This window comes from Numida meleagris, chromosome 19 (genome assembly GCF_002078875.1).
Source record: "Numida meleagris isolate 19003 breed g44 Domestic line chromosome 19, NumMel1.0, whole genome shotgun sequence".
NCBI lineage: Eukaryota > Metazoa > Chordata > Aves > Galliformes > Numididae > Numida > Numida meleagris.
Window position 1 is genome coordinate 6,234,455 of NC_034427.1, and position 25,223 is coordinate 6,259,677.

Below are 25,223 nucleotides of genomic sequence, written 5' to 3' on the forward strand. Positions count from 1 at the left end.
TTTTGCTATAAACAGTGTGCCGTACCATTTTTAATAAGTGTTTATCACGCTTTCACTCAGTTTTTCCCTCTGAAACAGGTGACCAAGGAGAGTGGTCCTCCCCATATGAAGAGCTTTGTAACCAAGGTGTCAGTTGGAGAATTCATGGGTGAAGGTGAAGGAAAGAGCAAGAAGATCTCAAAGAAAAATGCTGCAATAGCAGTCCTAGAAGAACTGAAAAAATTGCCACCCCTTCCTACAGTTGAGAAAATGAAGCCACGAATCAAAAAGAAAACAAAATCAATAGTGAAGGTAAGAGACAATCTAACTGCTGTAAATCATCAGCTGAGAGACATTTCTTAGCCAATTATAAATGCTCTTAGATTGTTTAACATTTATCATCAATCTAGAGCTGCAAAAGAATATTTTGATCCTACTGGGAACAAATGGGGTTCTGTCAATATTTTTACAAGTTAATAATAAATTCAGGATGAAAGAGAAACTGTATAAAGGAATGAACGATACCTAAAAAACAAGCTCTGACTTTCAACCCTTAGTGTGGCGTTTTGCATGATTTTTACTTCTACAAATTGGCCTGCAAGCCTGTCCTTTCCAGCATATGATTAAAATCTCTGAAACTATTTCCAGTGGTAGGTTCTGTATGGTCGACTAGGACAGCAGAGCCAAATAAATTGGATGTTTCTCCATGACTGCAATGGTATTTCATTAAGTAATTTAGGTTTTAGTTTGTTTTTAATTCAGAAAATAATGAGTTCAGTGGCTCTGTTCTCTTGAATCAAATATTCACAAATTTTGGCTTATTTTCCTGAACATTATTCTATATAGCTGCAAACAAGTCCAGAATATGGTCAAGGCATGAATCCCATTAGCAGACTTGCCCAGATACAGCAGGCCAAGAAAGAGAAGGAACCAGAGTACATGCTCATCACAGAACGTGGTCTTCCAAGACGCAGGGAGTTTGTTATGCAGGTTTGTACGCTGACTTGAGAAATTTAGTTGCTTGGCTGTGATGTTTCTTTCTTTATTTTTTTTTGTTGTTGGCTTATTGTAATCAGAGTGTGATGATATACAAAATGGGTAAGATTACAGCCTAATTTGCATTGAATTTATTACACAAATATTAGTAGATTCCACCCAAGGGAGACAATGGTTCAAGAAAAATGATCTGAATCATGTTTTTTTTTTTTCTTTAAAAAAAAAAAAAAAGCATGGGACACCAGAAGTCTACCTGGACCTTCCTACTATATTTAAAGCTTTTTATATTTTGTAACATAGGATTCATTAAACAAGAACCAGCTAATTCTTCATTTCTTCCTTCCCAAGATTTCTTGTGTTGCCTTGGAGTACAATGCTTTCTACATTCTTCATTGCAAATTCCAATAGCATGATAGTTTTTTGATATTGACTGTCTGTTAGCCTGTAATAATTAGGTCCTCCAACCCTCTCTTATATCCTGGAAAAAGCAGAAAAATTAGTTCCTCCCCAGTACATTAGGAAAAATTGCTAAACCGGTAACTTCAGCTTGGAAAACTGTATCCACTGTGATGCCAGTTTTGAGCATTTAGGCTGGTGCCAGCATGTGATGATGAAATATGACTGATTATGCTATTTCTGTTTGTTATTTTGTGCTTGGAGGCCAGTGATTGAAGATAATAAATGACAGATCAATTGTTGCTTAGAATAATAGTTTGAGCTATCTCGTGACTTGTGCTGTATGTAAGATACAGGTGAACAGTGAGTGAATCCTAAGATTCAATTTTAAGCTTAAGATTTTACTTGCTCTTTCTTCCTCTTTTGTCCAGGTGAAGGTTGGTGTACACACAGCCGAAGGAATGGGCACAAACAAAAAGGTTGCTAAACGGAATGCAGCTGAAAATATGTTGGAAATTTTAGGTTTCAAAATCCCTCAACCTCAGCCTCCAAAACCAGCATTAAAGACAGAAGAGAAGGTAATGCTTTGAATGCTGACCACTCTTAGATTTTAAACAATAGAAGCTTTGCAAGACAGTAAAGGTATAGTAAATTCTTGCTTTCTGTACTGGTCAGGAAACCATTCTATTGAGGTTACTTCTCTAAATAACTGTGCATTTTGGATACATCAGGGATTCAACTTTGGGAGCAAATCAAAGTCTCATCAGAAGGCTCAGTGAATGTATTTTCCACAGAATGGTTAAATACGCGAATATTTGATGTATCTGGTCTTCGAAACTGGCAGACATGTAGAGTATGTTATATATTGGAATTTGTGGTAGCTTTATCAGTAATTGCAGTCAGAAGTTTGTAATGGTTTTTTATTCTCTCATGAGTGTCTGAGCATGGGGAGAGCCTTGCATTCTTGTCTGTTGATTCAGTGGATGTGAAGTTAAAATAGCAAGTCTCATTTCTCTTCTTGGTGTATGTGTTCACTCATGTCCAATGCATGTTGTTACCAGCAATATGAATGTTATTTTAACTGGCTGATTATGACATCTCAATATCTGTGTTCCTTCTTTATTTTTAAGACGCCAGTGAAGAAACCAGGTGATGGAAGAAAAGTAACTTTCTTTGAGCCCAGCTCTGAAGAGACTTCAACTAGTAAGTAACCTTGCTGAAAGAAGCACGGCCCTGGTAGGTTACTCAGTCCCTTCAAAAGGGTCATTTAACATGCTGTAATAAGCAGAATTGTTGGGACAATTTCTGTGTGAGGAAAAGGTAGGGAGAGGAGGAGAGATCAGTCTCTTTGACTTGAGAGAAAATTTCTCTGGTATAGAGTACAAGTAAGGATGGGAGCAGATTCCCTGAGAAGAGCCTTGCGGTTTCTGTCACCTGGGATTAGTGTTTCAGCTTTGGAGGAATAGCTGCAATAAGCAAGCTCTGTATTGGTGGTACCTTTCTTCTCCTCAGGTAATAAAGAAGACGAGTTTAGGATGCCTTATCTCAGTCATCAGCAGCTTCCCGCTGGAATTCTTCCCATGGTCCCTGAGGTTGCACAAGCTGTCGGAGCCAGTCAAGGACACCACACCAAAGAATTCAATAGGGCAGCCCCAAATCCTGCCAAGGCTACCGTAACAGCAATGATTGCTAGAGAGCTCTTGTATGGTGGTACTTCTCCTACTGCTGAGACCATATTAAAAAATAACAACTCATCAGGCCATGTGCCCCATGGACCACTTACCAGGCCCTCTGAACAGCTGGACTATCTTTCCAATGTTCAAGGAATCCAGGTAAATGTTCAGTTTTCAAGAGCTCTTCCAGAGCTATCAAAACTGACATAACTTGTTTTAAAGCATTTCAGTTCTGCTGGTGACTGATGTTCATGTAAACGCTTTACCTACAAAATATACTGAATTTTACAGCTTTTTTTTAATTTAGTTGTTAAATATGCATTATATACTACATCCTGAGGCTCAATTTGGTGGTGGTGTGTAGGTCTCTTAGAAGAACAGAAATGAAAGTAGTGTTTTCTGAAAATTGTCATAATGTGGAAGCATAATGTGAACTAGTATTTGGCTGATTGGAAATGGTTTTTTTTGAAAAATTGATGCATTAACACTGCCATAAACTGTACATTTACTTAGGTTTAGTCCCTTTCATTAGAATCACGTTTAATTTCTTATATTGATACTTTATTAATCTTAGTAATAAGAGCTCCATGGATTAAAAAGTATAATAGGAAAAGAATTCAGGTAGCAGTGAGAAGAGTAAAGATCCCGGAAATAATCACTGTGTAGCAATTGTTACTCAGAAGGCTTGCAGAGTTCTTGTGATTACTCAACATTATTATTGCAACTGAAGTCAAGCTCAAAAGTAAATGGTTCTGCTGGCTGACAGATAATGAGTAAAAGTAGGGTTTGGCTTCATATGTGGGCAGATAATCTTTAGCAGTTGTGATGTATTATTTCCTATACTTGGTTAACTGAAAAAAAACTAAATGATTCTCTTTCCTTTAGGTTGAGTATAAAGACTTTCCAAAAAATAACAAGAACGAGTTTGTATCTCTTATAAACTGTTCCTCTCAGCCACCACTGATCAGCCACGGAATTGGAAAGGATGTAGAATCTTGCCACGATATGGTATGATGAGTATTACTGAAATGCTTTCTTTTTTGTCTTCAGTGAGCTAAGAGATGCAGCAGGTAGAACAGGATTTTGTTACTTCTGGATAATAATTAAATGCTGTACAATTCCCTGACTATTTTTGTTAAATGCATCACAGGTTGCTAAAATAACTGATGAATAATATCAACATCTAATTTAAATAACCTTTAGCATGCTTCATAAATGCTAATAATTTTGATCTACAGGAAGTGCATTTGTTTTATCTTGGTGTTATGGGTCCTGAACACATATTAAAGAAAACGTATAAAATGAAACTTCTAAAACACAGGAGCATGTAACCTTTTATTTTCTTTAATGGAATGAGCTGTTATCTTATTTGGAACTGTAACACTTGGATTCATATTACCAGATTTTCTGCTGGAGTGGAACTCAAAAGGGAAAGAAATGCAGTAAGCCATTAAATAGCAGGAGACAGTCTAAATCTGTTAAAATCCATTTATAAATAAAGTCTTCTTATTCACAGTAGGTAAAATAATTTTTGTGAAAGAATGAGTCTTCTAGAGACTGTACATTGTAAGCGATCTTGTCTTAAGCTCCATCTGTAAAAGACATTACATATTGCTAGCCATAGGTACAGACTACTGTAACTTGGAGGGAGGAGTTTATTTCTTTTGGTATCTACTGGTGACTAGACCACAGGCTAAAGTAAGAATTTGTAGTGTGTAAATACATAAGAAAACTGGTTTTACTGATTTTCAGACTCAACATTTTTTGCAGTAATTTTTAATAGCTATATTTTGATAAAGATCTCTTTGATCTTTGTCACTTAATTTTGATGCCTATCTCTATATCCTGGTGTAAAGAGCTCCTGGAAGACTGAGCACACAAGTCAGTGTAGTAGGTGAAGGGAAAAGGACAGCCGCTTTCAAGCTTAAACATTGTGATTTCACAGAATCACAGAATGGCCTGAGTTGAAAAGGACCTCAAAGATCATCGAGTTTCAACCCCCCTGCTGAGTGCAGGGTTACCAACCACTAGACCAGGCTGCCCAGAGCCACGTCCAGCCTGGCCCTGAATGCCTCCAGGGACAGGATTGGGTAGATGTGAGAACATTCCCAGGCTGATGTGAGAGCATTCCTGAGTTCAGATGTTCAGCTCAAAATACACTTTTTATGCAGTTAGGTGTGCCCTGTTTGTACTGTGTTTTTGATACTTTTATAATTTTTTTTCTTGTTCTGTGGAGGACTTTTTGGTTCTGTGTATTTTAATGTCCTTACCCAAGTACTGTACAGTTGGAGCCATTACTGATTTTGTGTTTTTCCCATGATATTAATAGTACTGCTGAATGGATGTTTCCCTGTTGCTAAAACAAACGCTATGAGAATCCTCTAGCCACAGTACCATTCTGTTGTTTATTGTAGCACGATGAAATTCTACACCATTTAATATTTTCTGCCATAATTCTGATTCTCAAAAAATATATTACCAAAATTAGAATGCTTGCTTTGAGTCCCCATCACCATTTCAGTAAACAAATGAAATGGACTCAGTTGAATTGTTGCTTGCTGTTTCTTTTCTTTAGGCTGCATTGAACATTTTGAAGTTGCTGTCTGAGCTGGACCAACAAACCACAGAGATGCCAAGAACAGGAAATGGACCAATGTCTGTGTGAGTGTGACCCATTGACTTTCCCTTGTGTTAATGGAAACCTGTAACCCTAAGATGTACTATAAACAAATAAAATATGAGGGTTTTTTTCTTTGCCAGAGAAGTTAAAATACCAAGGGCTGTTACCTTCCTGAGAAGGACGAGAGGGTAGGTTTTACGATCAAGCTTGTAATTTTCACGTGTCAAATGCAAGTTACTAGGCTTAATGCTAGAGCAAGTGGATAAAATGTAATGGCTGTGATACAGGGGCATTTTGACAGTGATATCTCTGCTTGAATTAGTTACATGTTTTTGTAAACAGTGTGAATTTTGCAGCGGGTTTAAGTATTTCAGCAGCCTCTAGAAGTTTCCTGCATGTAAATTGTAATCTCTGTTTAGATTTCACAGCTTGCTCACAGAAGAAATGGTGGGGGAGGGGGAGGGGAGTTTGTAAATTTCTCTTTTACCAGAAAAAAAAAATTGGCTTCTTGTTCTGTCATTTACATAACAAGCTACCAAAACAGTTGAATCAGCAAAGTGCTGATTGATTAAAAATTGAGGCCAGTTGCACGTAAGCAGATTGTCATCTGCACCTCAAATCCTTTGTATCAGATTTAGAAGTGTCTTGTTTGTGGAAGTGGTGTTTCATCCCATAAGTAACAGATGTTTCCTCATTTGTAGATGTGTGAAACAAGAAATGGAAAGTGACCCTCTTCTCAAACCGGCTAACTCAAACACTTTGGGACAAACACTGGACAGCACTGCCTAAAAAGGCTTTTGACTGGACCCAAACATGAAAGCACCAGAGAAAATCAAATGCTTCCTATTAATGTAACCTAACTGTTCTAGAGTGCTACAGTCTTTACAACCTACTGTAGTGTCTAAATCATAACTGTTGCTTTTTCTTCAAACAGTGATAAATTTTTAGTTTCATTATGTTGTTTTGATTGAAATGACACTATAAATTTTTCATTTAAAAGTTTCTTAATTGTATCTAGAACAATAGCACAGTTTAGAAACTTTGTCTTCTGAGACTGACATGTTATCTGTGAACTAACTTGGGAAGATCATATCCATGTATGTGGTTATTTTGTTTTTATTGAAATAGCAGGTTTCTCTGGAAACAAATTGTGTGCCCCCCATTTTTAAGAAGTCCAGTATTTTCGCAAACCTGGTGTAATTATCCAACGGTTGAATGAATTATAACACTTCAGGAATTTTAAACTTTGATCATATTTGGTTAATTTCTTCTAGTTTTGTTGAGTAGGGATATGGGAACTTGAATGCAACATGACTTTATGTGATCTCTGCTCTGTGTTTTAAGGATTGTGTGTATAGATGGCACACAGCTCACTACATTACAGGATATGATCTCAATGTATAAAACCGCAGATTGATTTTCCTTGAGTGCTTTATACTGTTTAATTACATCTCCATGTAGGGCTGAAAAAAATTACCTATGTTTATATATAAACTGTGTTGCTTTTGATGTTGTGTTATTGCGCACTGAACTGTGTGCAATAAAGTATTTGCATATGGTCCAGGTAAAGCACGATAGCCTTGCAAGTTAAGTACTGCTTCAGTTCATTGTTTACGCTGGAATTTTTTCTCCCCATGGAATGTAAGTAAAACGTAGTGTTTGTCACCAATAAATGGTAATACTAAATTTTTTTTTGGTTAATTTATTCTTGTATGCCACTACAGGGGCTGCTTTTTTTTTTTTAATAGGATTTGTAATGCTTGTGATTTAGTACGGGCGGTATTGTAAAGCTATGGCGTAACTGTACAATGATTATCAACAACATATAAATAATTACTATTTAGTAATGTGGAGAATGTGAAAAATTGGCAAGGTCAAGGAAATTCAAAAGTAATGTAGGTACATGTTGTTATTTGTGCCGCAGTGTATTAGTGCAACTGTATTCATGGGAGCTTAAACTAACCTTATGATTATGACAGGAAACCTGGCACGACAGGTTGGAATGATTTTAAAGTTTAAGTCTCTACTTTCAAGTTTCCTTGTTTGCTTGTAATTTGAGTCATAACCTTGCCTTGCACCTAGTAATTCTGGGAAAGTAGTACTTTAAAAAATGAAACAAAACTTTCCCTCTAGCAACAACAATTGGCACTGTACACTGACCCATGGCAGTGTGTCATTTGGATGTGAACTATGTTCATGTGTACTTAACTGGTAATCTGTAGCAACACTTCTACATGCAGTGTGTGTAGTAACTCATCGCAGAAAGCAGTTACTGCACATGCTGTGACTCAAAGCTAAATGTCTCAGCCTTTTTTATTTGCATTATCAAAGACAATTGGGCTACACTAACTGCATACCAAATTTTATGGAATCAAGTTGGTTTTGATCATTATAAGTGCAAAAAACATTGTAAAGGTTTTTTTTTTTTTTTAACATTTGTAGAACTAAATGATGTACATTTAAAAATTAAAAGAAACTTGCTAGGCTGAGGCTTTGTATTGCAAATTCTTACAACGTATAAGCTATTTACCAAACAATTAATACTGGGAAACAAATACCACACTGATAGCAGCGTAAATGGTCCCCGTACATCTATCTGCTGCAACTTAGTTTCCTCTTTGAATGGAACTTCTGGCTTTTTAGCAACAGTCATTTGTTGATAATGCTTTTTCATGTGAATTTTAAGGTACTTTGCCACAGATATCTCTATTTCAATGCTCTTAAATGCATCAGTCATCTTAGAGGTGCTATGTAAGAGAAGGTTCTTGTTGTGAAAGACCTCATAATAAGAGGCACATGATGGAAGATTTCATGGCCATGTGTGAATTCTAGATAACACAAGTGAGTTCTAGATAAGTGTGGGTTTTTTCTAGAGCACTTTTTTTCTATTGACTCCTCTGTGCTCGATGCAGTAAGTGCTGATAAGAACGATTGCTTACTATGTGCAATCGAAAGGCTTTATGTTACACTTTTGTTCAGCTGATACTATCGAATGTTCCACAAAGAAGAGAAATATAAACAATAAGAACAAAAACTGAGGTAAAAGAGAAATACCCAGGCTGCAGTAATCTATCAGGCTAGTATTGGTATAAACTACGCATTTCTGAGTACTAGCAAAGTGCTGTCTGCAAAGACACATCTTTTGGATTATTTCTTTGAAATAATAATCTTTCTTTCACTTTCCAGTCTTTTATAAAATCTTTTGACTGCAACTGAATGACCTGGAGCTTCAGAATGTGATCATTACATTAGCTCGAGCTCAGTGCCACGCTTGCAGTCTTACCTTTCATTAATGATCCCATTGTAAAAACAAACAAAAATGTATAAGGTCTGTTCTAAAATGACTTTGTCATATTCAGATCTTAATTGGCTAGTATTGTTTTCCCTCCAGCAGATTTCCTCCCCGTTATCTTATTTGACTCTGCTTAAATTACCACCAACTTTTTAGTGAATTAATGCATTTTTCCCCTGCTTCTCCAAAAATATTTGGCAGTATGACACTACTATTCTCAGTGTCCCAGAATCTGCTGTATATTCAGTAAATTGTGAAGTTCTGCATTCGTTCAATTGTACAGAGGACTTGCATTTAAAATTATCACTCTTAAAAGGGAATAAGGAAAATAAAGTATGTAGTATAATACATCAGTCTTGTAACTATTTTGCTAACAATTGATACAGTGACCTTGTTTCTTTTCAGAATTTACCACATGATTATTCCAGCCTCTTAAATCATAGAGCTGGTGTTGTGCAAGTAGAGCTGCCCTTAAGCCACTGCTTTGAAGTGGAAGAAGGAGGTTTGATTCTAAGAAGCTTCCACTACTGCTTTGTAACCTGTAAAGTGAGGGTGATTCCCAAGAGACAGGTCACTGGATGACACAAGGTATGATGTGGCAGAAAGAGCCACTGAATTTCACTCTTGTTGGATCTTGTTAATTCCTATCCATCCTACTTCCAAAAGGAAATGCAGAGCACACAAACTCCAAAGAAGTAGCTTGGGATTTTCAGAAACAGATTCTGGAAGTATTTTTATGTTAATTTTCCAGTTGTTCAGGTAATAGATAATACCAGCAGAGACCAGAGGCAGTACATTTTCCTTCACCCAAGAAAATGTTTTATCTACCTGTACTCCTTCGCTTGGATGGACTTTAGTCATCAAGTTGTTATTTTCTGGTATTGGAAGGAAAGCACTTATTACCGCTTTCTAAAATGTCAAAGCCTTAAGTCAGTTCTAATGTCTAGCAGCTTTTACACTGCTTTCCTTAAAGCACTTCTGTATTCTTTCAAATACACAGCTGCACTTATTAGTGGCTCTTGTCAAGAGTGATACCGTATCACTATTTCTTGGAGAAATGCAGTCAAATATCCCATTTCAGTGCCCGTATAAGAACCTGAGAAGTGGCTTTATAGATGTGCTGCCTATGAAACCTAACAAAGTGAAGCCTTTTCCAGTGCTGGGTTACTGAGCTTAATGACTGCTGTCTAAGTTTCCTATCTTAATAACAACTTGCACTCTAAATGTGGTGTATAAGGTCGGTAATTGGGTAGTCAAAGTTCATTCAGGGAGTATTATCTGCTTTCTTCAATGGGTCAGTTTGTTATTTTTGAGCTGAAAAGCTGCAGCACTTAAAGGGGAATAATAAAATTCATATTCAGGGTATTTTTTTAAAGCAAAATATCTGTTATTAGGAAATCCTCACTTCCCAAAGAAGAGAGAATTTTTCATGATCTCCATCCTGAAACTAACAGTGATGGATCCTACAGAAAAGAAGAATCTGTGCAAAATTTATTTTGGAGAATGCTGACCTGTAGGCAGTCACAATGTGCCTACAGAATAAGCAGCAGTGTGGATTCACTGTGATACGTGTTTACTCCATGATATTAAAATACATTCCCATACTTCAAATTGTGTTTAGAATGGGATTTTGTTTTGCAATTCTAGTTGCAATGACAGTGCTATTACTGAAGCTCTTATACTGGTTCACCTTGTCTCAAATTGACATTTTTTATTAGACAGCTGGTATTTCCTTAGGATAAATCCTGTCTGAAAGGGCTCAGCCAGGGAATCCGCCACTAGCAGGGTAGTTATTTGGCTAGAGAATTGAGAACATTAATTTTAGTAATGTACATCGTAGTTAAATTTAGATGTACTTGGGATTCTATGGCAATTATTCTATTACTTAAGGATCAAACCAAAAGTCTGTTCTAATCTGTTGCTCAAAGTTTAAAGTAGGATTTTTGTTGTGATGTAATGTTTAAAGACAAATGGTGGAGAATGGCGAATCAGAGTAAAAGCTTCCTTAAGGGCTTCTATATAGAAATGGTTTTATATAGATGACTCCTCTTTCAAAGTTCAGATGAAGAAATACTGGTGCAGAGGTATTTACCAATCTGAAAATACTCAGCTTCATCTCTGTGGCTGCAGCATGCTGTATTGCTTTCTGTTACCTGCTGATTGGATTTATACACTTATTTAATACTCAAGAACTTCTGAGTAGGAACCTGAACATCCTGTGAAAGGAGGTTGGGGAACATCAGTTGTTAAAGCAAAATCTCTGGGATGTTCTCTGGATTAGAAGTGAATAAGAGCATACAGATGGTGAATATTACTTATCCAAGAGTTTATTTTATTCTCAGACAAAATAAATTATTTTTTGTACCACTAGCAGCATGCTAATGAAACAAATTGTATTCAACTAGAAATGAAAATAACAGTGCTTTTAAACTGCATTTCTTCTTCTATTTCCAATTTCACAGTATTTTAGCAATCTGCTAAGAGACGTTGTTTCAGATTTTGAATGTCTTAAGTTAGTTATGCCAAAAATATCCTTGACAGAATATGCTTTCAATGCTGTCATCCTAAACTACCATTCTTTCATTACCTTTTTCATTGTTATTTTTATTTTTTAGAGAAGGTATGCTCCTTAAGGAGGCAAACCTGGCTCTGTGCTAAAGGGACAAAACCTCTGAAATTTGTTAAGGCTAAGTCTAAATGCAGAAGCCATTTGGGTACAACTGGGCATCTCTACAGACACAATCTCCTACTCACCATTTTAACATGGGTACAATCACTCAAGTTGCTGTACTTGAAATTTTAAAATTGTGACAAAGTACATCACAGTAAAGATATACTTGTGGTCTAACTGCTAAGTATTGCTTTCATTGTTGTTTTTACACAGCAGATTGGTTTTTATGGAGAGAAGACTATTTAGCTCTTGCCAAGAAAAAACAATTGGGAAATGAAAGTATCACTGAAAAAAGTAAATCCATCAGCAGTTCGTTGTAAAAGAGCTTCAGTATAACTTTCCTACAAACTGCCACTGTATTTGCATAAAATGTTTGTCTAGTCCCTTTTAAAGTTTGCTAAGTAGATGTTGAAGTGCTTGTGTTAATTAAAATGTTGAGCTGCTGAGTTACTTTAATTACTAAAGGGGATAGAAACTTGAAGAAAATGTGCTGCATCATATTCACAAAAGCTAAATACATCTAAATAATTGTCTCTTCTAAGCATTCTTAGCTATGGCTGTGTTGTGCTTTCTCTCATACTGTGTAAGTTGAAAAGTATTGTAATGTGTTTCTGCACAGTCTTTCAACATTGCCGTTGAAAAGTTTGTCCCATATAAATGGTCCAATAACACTCAGTTTTTCATCAACTTTTGCATGACAAAAATGTTCACACCCTTCTCTGAAGTTACTTTCAAGTTAACACCATTCTGGTCCATTGCTCCATCTTTTATGACAGAGCAGTGTCTTTTATCAATGTCTGTGTAAAATTAATTTGCTAATAATAAAAGAGAGTAATCTGTAAGCCACCAAAACTACCTTTTTGATCAAAAAATATTTTCTTTAGAATTTAGCCAGAAATTTTGCAAAATGTTACCGGTATAGTGCATCAATAGAAATTATGTCCTCTGTGCACAGCTGTTAACAAGGCAATTGCTCACCTAACAGGCTGTTTCCACTTTCTAAATGATTTCTCTGAGCTCGGAAAAACTAAAATGCTTTGATCAGTTTTAAGGCTGAACCTGAAATAGATGCATTAAATCAGCATTAAATCCATTTCTGCAAGGCTGCGATGATTATAACCTAAAGAACTGCAGCATCTTTGGGAGGGCTTGTGGTCATGAAAAAGTCAACACTGGCATTTCTCTATGTGAGTGTTTTGTTATGTGTCCCTGGTGATCAATAACTACTGACCTCTAAATCTGCTACCGCCAACAGGTCTGAGGTTCCTGCTTCAGTTACAATGTGCCTGTGATTCATTTAGGTCATTTTTGAAGGAAAAGCCATGCATGACAGTCTGTAGGAAGAAAAAAAAACAACAACAACTTATGTGCAAAAAGATCTCTTGCTGAAATTCAGCTGGGCCACTCGTAATTTTGTTTCTAGTTCTAGGTGTAGACTAGGAAATCTCTGGCTACGCAATAGAGCTGTGGCGGTTTCTTTCTTACTGCCCTTTATACATTGTGAATTTTGTTTGAAATTTTTCATATTCTAAAAGGCCAGTATGTATGATTTGGCAGATGCTCATAACGTTTTTTTTTTCAGTATCCTGTCAGTGTTCTGACTGTTATATTTTGACTATCATAGTGCATACTGAACAGGGAAGTTACTGACCCAGTAGCTCAGAAAGACTTTTGTTGTCTACTACAAAATTCTATGCCAAGAAGTTATAATCTATTAAAAATTTTGTGAATATTAGAGGCATTTGGTGCTGTGGTTTTAGTTTAGATTATTCAGCTGGGAAGTCAGAGGTTGCATCCCAATTAAATTTTTTATTTTTTCATATTCTAGTTCAGATTTTAAAAGAAACAATGTAAGAATCGAGCAGTTGGACACTGTCAAGTGAAATATTTAATCACTCCACAAGATTTAAGAGGTTGTTTTGTGGTTTTTTTTTCAGAATCGTTTCTTTCATCAAGTTTCCTTTTCTCTGGACACTAGAGAAAAGGCGGCTTGTGTGCCGGTACTCTGTGTTGGCACATGAAAGAAGCTACAGACACACGCTTGTGAAAGTTGCTGTATATATGAAAGCATTCTTCAGAAGTTGTGCTACTGTTACAAAACATAAACAGAAAACATGCCACTAACTGCCCTTTAACCATCACTTCAGTTTTGGCCATTCCAAGTAAGGCCTGGTACTGCAGCTGCTCCTGCATGACTCTTACTGGTGGAGCTGAAATAATCAGAAGGCAAAAAACACAGGGTGCTTAGGAATTCATGAACTAGACAGATTTTCAATGCATTTCTGCCAAGAATAAAAACAAATGAAATCAAACAAAATTGATATTAAGCTTGACTGCTGCTCCTTAACATCCCAGACCTTCCTACTTTTCCTTCCCTACCAAGCTAGGGAACACAAGTCACATTTACAGTTCTTTTTTGAGTCATACACGTGACCTGGGTTTGCAGTGTAACAAGATTAGTTTTCCCTGTAATCTTCTTAAAATGTCCTTCTCTTGACTGCCTTTTCATCTCTTGGTGCTCTGGAACTTGGATTAACGGGATTGGAATTTATTCCACAAGTCCCATTTGATAAGCTGCTGTCTGGAATTAGTTGCTTACAAACACATTTCATTTGGAAAGAATATTTTAATGGCAGTTGAGTTACACATTGTTAGGCCAAACATGCTACAAGGCCTAAGTATGGACACAATATGGATGTCAATAGATAATTCTAGACGAGATGAATTAAGCAAGACAAGCTGATTTGTTTCAGAGCATTTAAAACATCTTGTGGCTTCTCCAGGCACACAGGAAGAGCTTTGGCCCTCTTTGCAAACTAGCTGACCAATTCACCATATGTCTTTTTTGTTTGATTTCATCACATTTTGAGAACCATCTTTAAGCCACCCCACATGACATTTACCTTGCAATCCGTTTGATCCGGTCCCCATGGCCCAGAATCCCTTTTCAATTAGTAGATGCCTTGATACCACAGTAACAACTAGTTTGCTAAAACAACAATGTGAGAAGTCCCACAAAAATACTTTATACAGTGTAAATTGACTGATCTGCCTAGTGCCTTGTCATAACCAATGTATATTTTACGAACAGAAAAATCGAAGGCATGGAGTAATTACGTGATTTTAAGATAATGGTCTGACCCAGAGCTGGCTAGTGCAGAATTTGGGGTTGCTCAGCTCCCACATTTACCCTTCAGATCTAAAACAAGCATATATGGCTTTGTACCTTCCACTGCCTCTCTGCCTCAAGCTCCAGCTCAGTTTCTTTGAACCTCTTTAGTCACTTTTGCCCAAGAGGTGCTGCAGGAGGTGGTCATGTCTGCAAAATGTCTGACTGACCTGGTAGCAGCCCTGCTGCACAGTGACCATCAGTGAGGAGCCAGCTGCTGTGCTGGGTTGACCTTTCTGACCATGAATAGATGTACTTACACAGTGCAAGAGTGTATTTCACTGAGAAATACCTTCAGTGTGAATTCAAGGCTGCCACAGGGCACATCCCCACCAGATACAGATGACTGGGCTCACACCTCATCACTAAGGTGAATTTATAGCTGCAAGATCACCACATGCAACAGTGGCTGGGTTACAAAGCACGGTTATTCGCGACACATCCTTTGCTTTTTCTGTTACTCAGCAGTAAAATGTTTAATGGGAAGTAATCTGCCTATCGATGGCCACCTAAGTGCAAAATGAACACTGCTTTGAGCTGTGGTTGGATGGATTTTGCCACTTCATTTGCACATGCTTTGGGGCAAGTTACTGAACATCCCTGAACCTTATTTTTTTTCTTTCCAAGAAATGAATGAGAAAAATAAATATAAGATGTACCGATGCCAGAAGCATGGGGTGCACGCAGCACTCGCCCGATTGACATTTCTGGGCCTTTCCTGCGTTGTAAAATATTAAAGGTATGGAACCAGAGCAGACGGGCAGCCTCCTCACCTCACTTCTCGCGGTGAGGGTGAGCGGGTGCAGCCGGCGATCCCCTGCCGGACTCGCTCGACCCCTCGGGCTGCCTCAGCTGCACCGCGAAATGGCGGCCGGGCCGCCCCGCGCGCCTCACACCACCTCCTCCCCCAGCATCCAGCGTGCCCGGGCGGGGAATAAACGATCGTTTCCCCACCGCCCCCCCGTAGCACGGCCCGCCACACGGCCGGGGCGGCCCCAGCGGGGGGGTGCGCAGGAAAACTCAGAGCTGAGAGCACCACCCGACATGGCGGCGGCTCCCGCCCTCCGCGCGGGCGGAGCGGGGCGGGCCCAGGCGGCCCATAAAGCGCGGTGCGCGCGGCTCAGCGGCCTCTTGCTGCGTCGTGGGGAGGTGAGTGCGGGTGCTCGCTCTTGGTGTGGTGGGGGCGGGGGGGGTGGGTGTCGGTGAGTTTGGGTGTTACGCTTTGTTTCTTCGTATCGGGTTCACCTCCTGGCTGGATGCCTGCCCTACCGGCTTATTTCTTCCCCCATGAGGGAGCGGCTGGCCCGGCAGCACGGCCGCCCCTTCCTGGTTCTGCTCCATCCTTCAGCTCCCTACCGTGTCCCTGCCCATGCCCCTGCGGAGCGTTATGGTGAGGGGCCTGGCGTGTCCTCACCCTGTCCCCGCGGACTCTGTCCCTCCCGGGCGCTGCTGGTGTGGGTGATGACTGAACTTTTTTCCCCATCAGAGCGACAGTGTTGATCACTCATCACTCTAGCCAGGTCTTGTCTGACGCACCAGCAGGGAAGGGCTGCGGTGTCCCCCCGCCTCGTGTGCTCGGTGCTCACTGTTCCTTTGTTTCGCTCCCAGGTCCCGAAGCACGCTGGGCCTGCTCGATGGACGGCTGCAGCTGCCCGGCTCGCTGTGCCGTGCCAGAGCCTCTGATGGGTGAGATTCCTATGTCCTTTCGGTAACTGTGTATCGCTGGTTGTGTAGAATATTTTTAAGAGAGTTCATGGATTGTTTTTGTGATGTTTTGATACATTATTATCCCCGGAGACTTAAAAGATAAGTAGATGTGAGCATTAGCCGAGGTATTGTAGAGCTGAAAGCAGCGTTGCTCGTGCAGAAACACTGTAACAGCGGCCTAGGGTTGCACCGGTTACACGCAAAGCGTCGGGTCTGATAGCAAGAAACGAGCACCCCAGGATGGATAGTGAGTTACCGCCGTGTCCTTGGCAGGACGCCGTGGCTCTGGGGCTCGCAGCACGGCCAGGCCACGGGGACACGTGGGCGCTGCTGTTCGGAGAGCTGCGGGCCCAGCCCGGGGGCCAGTGGGCGGAGCTGTGCCTCCCCCTGGCAGGCCGAGCTGGCTCGGTTCTTCTCTACTCTGCCGCTTGCTGGTAGGTATGCGGTAGTGCTCACGGGATGGGGCGGGCTGTGTCCGTGGCCCGGCTGTTTCCTGTGTCCTGGGGTTTGGCCACTGCCCAGCACTCACTGCTATATGCGCATCCTCCTGCCCTTGCGTTGTGCAGGCAGACATGTCTGATGGCCGTAGAGGCTGTAGCTGCAGAAGTGTATAAGCTGTTATCTCTGACTGCCTCCTACGTTATGTTTGCCTTAGCTGTCTCACGCTGTACTGTGGAAGCCCGTTTCATCACTTTTTTTTTTCTTGGTGCTCTCCAGTGTTTCCGCTGTGCCATGAGTCTGTTGAGCAGGCAAATCAGCTAGCTCTTTCTGGGGAGGGGTTTGTGTAAGTTCATGCAGACCCTGTGGACGTGCCTAGGGAGGTGGGAGTGTGGCTGTGTCACTCCTGGGACCTGCTGGTGTAGGTGATGACTGAACTTTTTTCCCCATCAGAGCGACAGTGTTGATTAATCATCACTCTAGCCAGATCTTGTCTGATGCACCAGCAGGGAAGAGCTGCTGTGTCCCACAGCCTTGTGTGGCTTGGTGCTAACTGTTCTTTTGGTTTTACTCCTAGGCCTCTATGAAGGCAGAATGCCATTGGGCCTGTTGGAGACCTGATGGGATGGCTGTAGCCAGCAGTGGATCAGCTATGTGATGAACACGGTTGTGCTGGCTTGCACCACTGTGCCTGAACCTTTAGCAGGTAAGAATAACAAGTTTATAAGGTTGCTAGTGTTGATCATTGGTTTAAATTCAGGAAAAAAAAAAAACAGAACATCTTTGGTTTTGGATCAGAGACTGCTTCTGAAATGCTTTGTCAAATTAGTATATTTGAAGACTTATTCTGTATAATTTGCAGTATGTAGCCTAATACTCAGAGCTGAAAGCACACAAGAGTTTACTTGTGCAGAAGCATTACAGCAGGAGCCTTTGTGCCTCCTCTCACTCAGTGTTCCATCGTGTCCAAAGTGGCAGGTGTGACTAGTGAACAGAAACCAACCTAGCAAGGGATCAGTAACTTTGTACTAGAGGGATGAGGTGGAGCAGGCTACTGGATTTATAGCCACGTCCCATTTTTTTTTCCTGATAAATGGTGTTCAGGGAACTCATTGTAAGGTCATTCTGCCTGGAGACATGTGGGTAACCTGCTCAGAGTAGCTGTTGTAATACAGTATGGGAACCATCCTAACATCCTTTTGGAAGAGAGGCTGTTGAGCTTGAGGCTTTCTTGCTAGCCAGCTTGAGGAAGTGTTGAGGGGGTTTTAGATCCTATGAGTGTTCAGTGGGGGCTGTGTGTGTGCATGGCTTTGCTGCTTCTGCCGTTAGTTCGCTGTTCTCCATGGATCTGTCTCAGGAGGTGTGAGCTCTGCGTGACTGATATGGGTGTGCAGTTCTGTAACTCCTTGAACCTGCTGGTGTAGGTGATGACTGAACTTTTTTCCCCATCAGAGCGACAGTGTTGATTAATCATCACTAGCCAGATCTTGTCTGATGCACCAGCAGTAAAGAGCTGTGGTGTCTTAACAGCTTCACGGGGCTCGGTGCTAACTGTTCCTTTGGTTTCACCCCTAGGCCTCTATGAAGGCAGAGGGACGCTGGGCCTGCTGGAGACCTGATGTGATGGCTGTAGCCAGCAGTGAATCAGCTGTGTGATGACTGAGCCTTGGCTTTCTCTACCGTGTATTTCCTCTTGATGGAGGAGCAAAGGTAAGTTGTTTCTCTGGAGATATGATTAATAGGTAGACTTGAGCACTGTAGCACGAGCCCTTTGTGCATTACCTTTATCCTCTTACAGCATGTTTGAGGTAGCAAGTGAGGCAGTGGGCAGGGACTAACACTGCAAGTAAACAGCAACCTGGAAGCAGTGGTGATAACAACAGCAGATGAATAGAAATACTTTTTACTAGTTAAAATACTCTTGATTTCTTCTACCATTTTTTGTGTAGTGCCCTGTTGGTTATTATGGACCTGAAGACATCTTTATAAATGTAATTAATTGCCTCAGTGTTAAGCTGAAGAGCATTTGTCATTCTGTGGCATATGATGACTTCAAACTTTTTTCCCCATCAGATCGACAATGCTGATACAAACTTGTATTTAAGCCAGGTTTGTCTGATTCCACAGATGCAAGATTCTTCAGTTTGTCACTTGGTTCTGTATTGAGGGTTCATGCCTATGGGCAGGGAATTTATGTGTATGCTGCACGCTCGGAGGGCAGACTGCACTGGAGGGTGCTGTCTGTATACATATTAGTAATACTGATTGCATTACACTATATGACGTGCATAAAAGTCTTAAGAGACTAAAAGTGAAAGGATTTTTTGCTTTCAGAAGATCTCCAGTAAGAGCAATGGCGAGAGCTTTGACAAGTTTCAATTTAATTTAAAAGGGCATAAACATAGCTTTTTTTTTTTCATTTTGCCGCTTTTCAGCAGTGTGAAAATGAAGTGTTTCATATAAAGTCAGGGAACCTTTGTTGTAGATTTATTTTACTTGTGAATGAGACATTCTCCATGCCTTATAAGTGTGGATAAATGTCAGCTTTCAGCAAACTTCAGTTTTTTGGAGAGGGATGGCTTTTGCTGCTTTTTCTTCCTTTGCTTCTGTAAAGGATCAGCTGTGATATCTTCTGAAAACTGGGCTATTTGTTCAGGGTTTTACTAATGCTTTAGAAAATGTGCTTAACAGAATTTTGCTTCATGGAGTAAACACTTACTGCTGGCTTCATTCAGTTGCAGCCTGATGGTGCTGTTTCTGTGCCTTGTGTTCAGCTGTCATAGCTCTAAGGGAGGCTCAAGTCTTCTCAGCCTGTATCTGGAGAGCACAAATGTGACCTTTCTGTATAGCATAGTAGAACTCTAAAGGAGTATGAGTGGTACGTGTCAGATGGCAGAGCTGATCAAATAATTACTCTGGCACACTCTGCTCAGTTAGTTCCCCCAGACTTTTATCAAATACTATGAAATTCCCAAAAAATGACTCCTAAGAGTAATCTGGAGTGCCTGGCAGTACAGCAGTTCTTTTGGCTGTTTGCAGAACAATCCTGACCATCTTAAAAGAATTTTGGGGGTGGGATTTGAAAGCTGTATTTTTGCTTTTTGTTGCGGGGTGGACTGACACGATGTTGGGTGTTTTCTTGACAGGTTGAGTGAGATCTCTCAGGAAGGCCCCAGGATCTGCTGTGATTTCAGTGTACTAGGTGAAAGCTGTCTTCTGCTAATTCTGTTTCTCTCCATGCTGCTGCCTGTGATCCCTTGTCCACACTACAGTATCCGCATCACTCTGCAACAACTCTTGAGTCTTTTCTCTTGGTGTCTTGCCAACTCACAGATGGAGGGTGTTGTATTTTTTCCTTCATATGATGCATTTAATCATAATGGATCCTGGAATTTGCTGCAGGTTTTATGTAATTGGATGACTTTTGTCTGCAAGGGCTGTATTCACTGCCTGACAACTAATGCTACTTGACATTAAAAGTACAGAAGCCTTAAAAAGCTGTTGTATATTGGATGATGGCCTTGTGTACAAGGAGAGGGTTTTTAAATAAAATCTGAATACTGAATGAACTCAACTGTCGAATAAAACTGTCCTTCATACCTCTAACAGCCAATTTCTCTATCTCCTAGTTGTTGATTTTTGGAGTTGGGTGGTGACAGTGCATTTGTGTGGTGATTGTTTCCATGGAACTGCTTTCTGCCAACTAAGGAGAAAGGGTCGTGGTCTCATGGCAGGATAGCTAATCCTCACATACTCTGAAACAAAAGGTGCTTAACTGAGATGTGTAGCAGCTGACATTCCCTAGGAGACTATAGTGCACTGGGAGTTGTAGATGGCCTGGTAAAAGATGTAGGATATCATGTTCCAGGTAAGTAGGTTACAGTAGCTTTGCACAGTCTTCATACATGAGTCCTTCCGAGACTTAACAGCAGTCTAGGAAGGAGGAGGAGCTGATGTCAGCTTCTGTAAGGTTTGGATATCTCCCTCATGCAGTGTGATCAGCTAGCAAAAATGACTGCTGTTGGCTAGAGAGACTAGTGGCAGATGTTGATTCAGCTCCTGCAGCCCTCCCCTGGATGCTTTTTGGCAGTCTTCCCAGTCTGCAGAGCAGGAGAATTAAATATGAATTCTATGCATGTGCTGAAGTAGGGAAGCACTGAACAAGATGGTTTCCCTAAGACCAGAGAAAAAGTTGAAGCCCTAGAGTATGTTGTGTCTTGTATCTCCAGACTTCTTGCAGTAGCTCTGTAAAATAGGCATGCCTGGCCTCAATGGGAGCAAAACATTTTATCAATGAACTTGTACTGTGCAATGACCACTTGGGGTTGAATAGTGCCAAGTCTGCCTTCTGCCTGAGGAAGGTATTCTCCATCTGTTGTGACCATTAGCCTGGCAGTCAAATGGTGTCTGCATGGTGCACAGTCAGACAGGCCTTGGCAGATGGCTTATGCAGGTCCTGGTCTGGTAGCATTTGTATACCCCACTGGTAATGCAAATGAAGTAGAACAGCGTCTTCAAGCTGTTGTGGAAAGCTGGGACCTGTATTAACCGAGTGTCTCAAACAGCATGAGCTGAGATTGAAACCCCAGGCCTAATGATGGAAGTAGTCAGTTACCTACGTGCTGCTGTTGAGAAGCAGCACAATAGTTCATAGGTTCATTAGGAATGTGTTTTAAAACCAATCCTGCAGCCTCATTGGTTTCCTGAGGAGCAGGGCCACCTGTCAGTGTGTTGCTAGTCCTGGGCTGGTTCTGATGGGTCATGTATGCAAATACCAAGTAAGTGGCTGCTGCCTGAAAGCAGCTGGATGCTTATGCTCTACAGTGAGCTTGCTAGCCCAGCAGCCACAGTTCTGCTTGAAGCACCTGAAGGGCAAAAAATGATTTGGATAACAGGCTAAGGAAATATTTAAGGAACTATTTCCTTCTTCATTTTAAGTATTTAAATGTTATTTTTACTGCTTGATAGCAACAACTTAATATTTTAATAGCTTGGTAGTTATTTAAAGCACCTAAAATCTCTACAGGGCATTCTCATTTCTTATAACCGTAAATAAGTTTCAGTCATTGTAGGAGTGGATTTGATATCTGAACTGACAGTTGCCTTGAGATGTATGTCTAATAGGATATGGTGATGATGGAAAATAATCAACATGTGAAAAGGAGTCTTCCATTAAGCTGGGTAGATTACTATAAACAGTGTAATCTCATGAAGCAACATATTAATGAGGGATTGAAGTTGCTAATAAAATTTAATCTAAGCAGAGTATCTACCAGCAAGCTTCTGTGGATTATGGAGTAGAGACTGCTAGTTGTCTGACAGGGCAGGTACATCTGAAATGTCCTTTGTGTGTTTTATCTCTCACCAAGAAATCAGGTCAGGATTGAAGCTTTGGTGCTACTCAGGCATGTGCAGGGATGGATGATGGAAGTGGGGATGGCTGATCTACAGTAAGCAACTCAGAAGCATTCCAGGCTGGAGAGATGGAACTGAATTGTGTGCAGTGAGCTGGGCTCAGGGATCTGACTGGGCAGCTGCAGGGGGTGCTGTGTGCATACCTTTCCCAAAGCTTAATTAAGGTCCAAACAGACAGGTTTTTCCTCATCAACTGTTCATTCTGTGTGTTTATAGTCAGGATACTTTCGCTTGGTCACTATAGCAGTTTGCTGTAGTAACGGTGGATTAGTGTTTGAGATTTGTCTGTGCGAACAACTAGTTTGAGAGCAGAGAGAAACTCTGAAAGTAAATCTGAACTTGTCAGAGGCTTTTATACTTAGAAGGGTAAAGGTGGTCTTCTATACTGACAGGCTTTTGTTTCAAAGCTTTTTTTCTGGAGTTTCTGATGTGCCTGCAAACAGCAGGGCACCTCTAGGTATGGTTTCATTCTACATCTGTTGCCATAATCTTTCTGGAACTGATTTGGTTCTAGAGGGCCTCCCCTGGCACTCCTTCCGGACCTGTGCTCCAAACCCCTATGCACCTTTGAGGAGAATCCTGTGAGGAGAGGCTGAGCATGGTCGTGGGCTCTCTGGTGTGCTCTGAGCTCAGGTAATTTTCCCATGTGTAACAGTAAGCTATTCAAAAACTTCAGCTGCAATGGACTTCATAATACTACAGCTTACAGTTGTGCAGTGAAATAAGCTTCCCTAGTAATAGAGAAACCATGAAATGAACTTCATTGGCTTCATCAATGCAGGTAAGATCACCCCATTTGAAAATCTCTCAGTATAGCCTTTTGTTAAAAGATGGGAGATTTCCTCTGAAATTAAAGCAATTAAACCTGACATTTGTTGCCCCAATGTTGCCTGACTTCTGCAGACACTGATCACCCCTGACTGTGGCGGCTGGGTGTTTTGAATGAAGTAATGAAGGCAAAGAGGAACATTTTGGACAAAAGCTGGCTTAGAGCTTATTCTGATTGTATCTCTTCGCAGAGAGCTCCCTGCCATCTCTCAGAGACGAGCAAAGGAAAATCACAGTGTGCCCACAGCTCTTATTCTGCTGCTGTGAAGTGGTTGAACTGGGCAGTGAGGACAAAGACAGGATTTGTCAGCTCCATCAATTATAACAGAAACAGACAGTGTTGTGCTGTATATACTTGGGTGACTTTCTAAAACTGAAATCTGCAGTCACTCACTAGGCTGATACGTTTAAGCAAATGTTTACTGTTCTGAAACAGCTCTGTTTCTTGGTGCCGTGAGCATTTGAGATGAAAATAGCAGATTATTTCTCTGGATGTTGCTCTTAATAGACATGTTTTCATACGCAGTGAGAGGTTTCACATTTATATTCTCTAAGACTCGGGAATGTTTCTTTGACTGCGTGTTGATTTTTTAACTTTTTTAGACTGGTCTGTTAAGTGGCTGCATTAGCTTATGGGATAGCACAGTCTGTTTACTCACTGCTGCTTCTACTGTTTGTTTTGCTGTCTCTGCCTTCATCTCTGCTCATCAGTAGATAAAATTACTAAATTATCAGCTGTGTTAACAAGCTATTGTGGACAGCAATGAAGTAAAACCCGGTTTGGGGGTTGTTCTAGGAAGATCCAGACTTCGGGACACTCAAGCTGTCCTACAGATGGAGGGGAAAAATTATTTTTTGAAGCAGGGAGTTTCTTTCTTGAATGACGTATTTTTAGGTGTTCTGCAGTTAGAAATGTTCCTGTTCCTCTTCCACCCTTTTTGCCAGTTCCCTTGCAGCAGTGGGGTGTAGTCTGCTGTCTCAGTGCAACCCAGGTTTGTTTTTGCACTGTGGGATCTGCTGGCACAACATTGCCAATCCCTTGTGCACGAATGGGCCCAATATGATGATAATGGATAAAGTACTTTGTGCTACACGTGGTGTAAATTAGGATCCAGTACCATTACATTCTCTAAGACTGTTTGTGAGTTCATGGAAATGAGCTCAGAGCTGGTTCTGTGTTACCTGAGATCTGCTTGATTTCTTGAGTGTTATATTTAGAAAGCATTCACTGGGGAGTCTACACTTTGTTGGTGCCTGTCACCTGCTGTTTGTTTTTGCATGCTGTGGCAGGGTCACCTTGAAGACTTCCCTCTAGTGCTGAGAATAAACTTGACTTCTGTAGCCAAGGGTTGTCCTCATTTCCCTGCTTCACGCAGACTCCTTTGGGTTCCTGTAGCCTTCCTCAGCAAGGATGTCCGGGGTAAAGGAGACTAGCAGGTGTGATCTCAGCGCTAACTACATGAAGAAGCAAACCATGCTGTTCCTCTCTGGGTGGTAAGCATCCCTCCAGCAGGCTCATCTAGTGCTTGAGGGTGGTAGGTATGCAGATGCAGTCCCACATGGTGCTGCTTGCCCAGATGAATTCCCTGGAGCCTGTTCCTAAAAGTTGCTCTCCAAAGGTGGTGCAGTATGTCAGCACCCAGGGGTTGGCCTGGAGTAGGTCACGCTTTCTGCTCCACATGTGCTTGCGTTTCCCACCATGGGTGGCCTCAAATGTGTTCAACAGCTTACTGCTTCTGGGTCAGAACTGCTCTGCAATAGGAAGGGTGAGGCTTTTGCTTTTGATCCTCCCACAGATACTGGAATGCTTGCACATCAATCCAGGATAGAGCCTGGCCCTTAGGCAGCAGCTAACCTTCTGGATACCATTTCTTAGAAGAAACACTAAAGTCTACCTATGTCTTTGTTTATTAACTGTGAGTATGTGCACTTCCATTATGCTGCACATGTCTAACAACTGTAGACATTGCCATACCCTGCCAATTTTCCCAAATCTAGCTGGGGAACTTAATGGCCTGAGGATGATGAAAGATGGCTGC

The 25,223-nt window shown here is 40.9% G+C and overlaps 2 protein-coding genes across 9 annotated transcripts in view; both read left to right on the top strand.

Annotated features, from left to right (window-relative positions):
- The window catches only part of STAU1 (staufen double-stranded RNA binding protein 1), a 28,719-nt gene extending 21,369 nt beyond the window's left edge, over positions 1 to 7,350 (top strand). For 2 of the 7 annotated variants that reach the window (XM_021416814.1, XM_021416819.1), the window contains 9 exons: positions 61 to 291; positions 826 to 969; positions 1,803 to 1,949; positions 2,502 to 2,574; positions 2,884 to 3,203; positions 3,930 to 4,052; positions 5,620 to 5,705; positions 5,805 to 5,852; positions 6,366 to 7,350. In XM_021416814.1, the coding sequence (XP_021272489.1) occupies positions 61 to 291; positions 826 to 969; positions 1,803 to 1,949; positions 2,502 to 2,574; positions 2,884 to 3,203; positions 3,930 to 4,052; positions 5,620 to 5,705; positions 5,805 to 5,852; positions 6,366 to 6,453 (1,260 nt within the window). In that variant the 3' untranslated portion in view covers positions 6,454 to 7,350. The remainder of the gene's footprint in view (positions 1 to 60; positions 292 to 825; positions 970 to 1,802; positions 1,950 to 2,501; positions 2,575 to 2,883; positions 3,204 to 3,929; positions 4,053 to 5,619; positions 5,706 to 5,804; positions 5,853 to 6,365) is intronic. The other 5 variants (XM_021416815.1, XM_021416820.1, XM_021416821.1 and 2 more) reach the window with 4 other exon arrangements.
- Positions 15,868 to 25,223, top strand: part of LOC110408237 (somatomedin-B and thrombospondin type-1 domain-containing protein-like) — a 32,694-nt gene continuing 23,338 nt past the window's right edge. The window contains exons 1-5 of one of the 2 annotated variants that reach the window (XR_002444232.1): positions 15,883 to 15,945; positions 16,405 to 16,482; positions 17,519 to 17,647; positions 18,517 to 18,651; positions 20,088 to 22,989. The gene's annotated coding sequence lies outside the window, so the exon portion shown is untranslated. Of the gene's footprint in view, positions 15,946 to 16,404; positions 16,483 to 17,518; positions 17,648 to 18,516; positions 18,652 to 20,087; positions 22,990 to 25,223 lie in introns of both variants that reach the window. The other variant, XR_002444233.1, reaches the window with a different exon arrangement.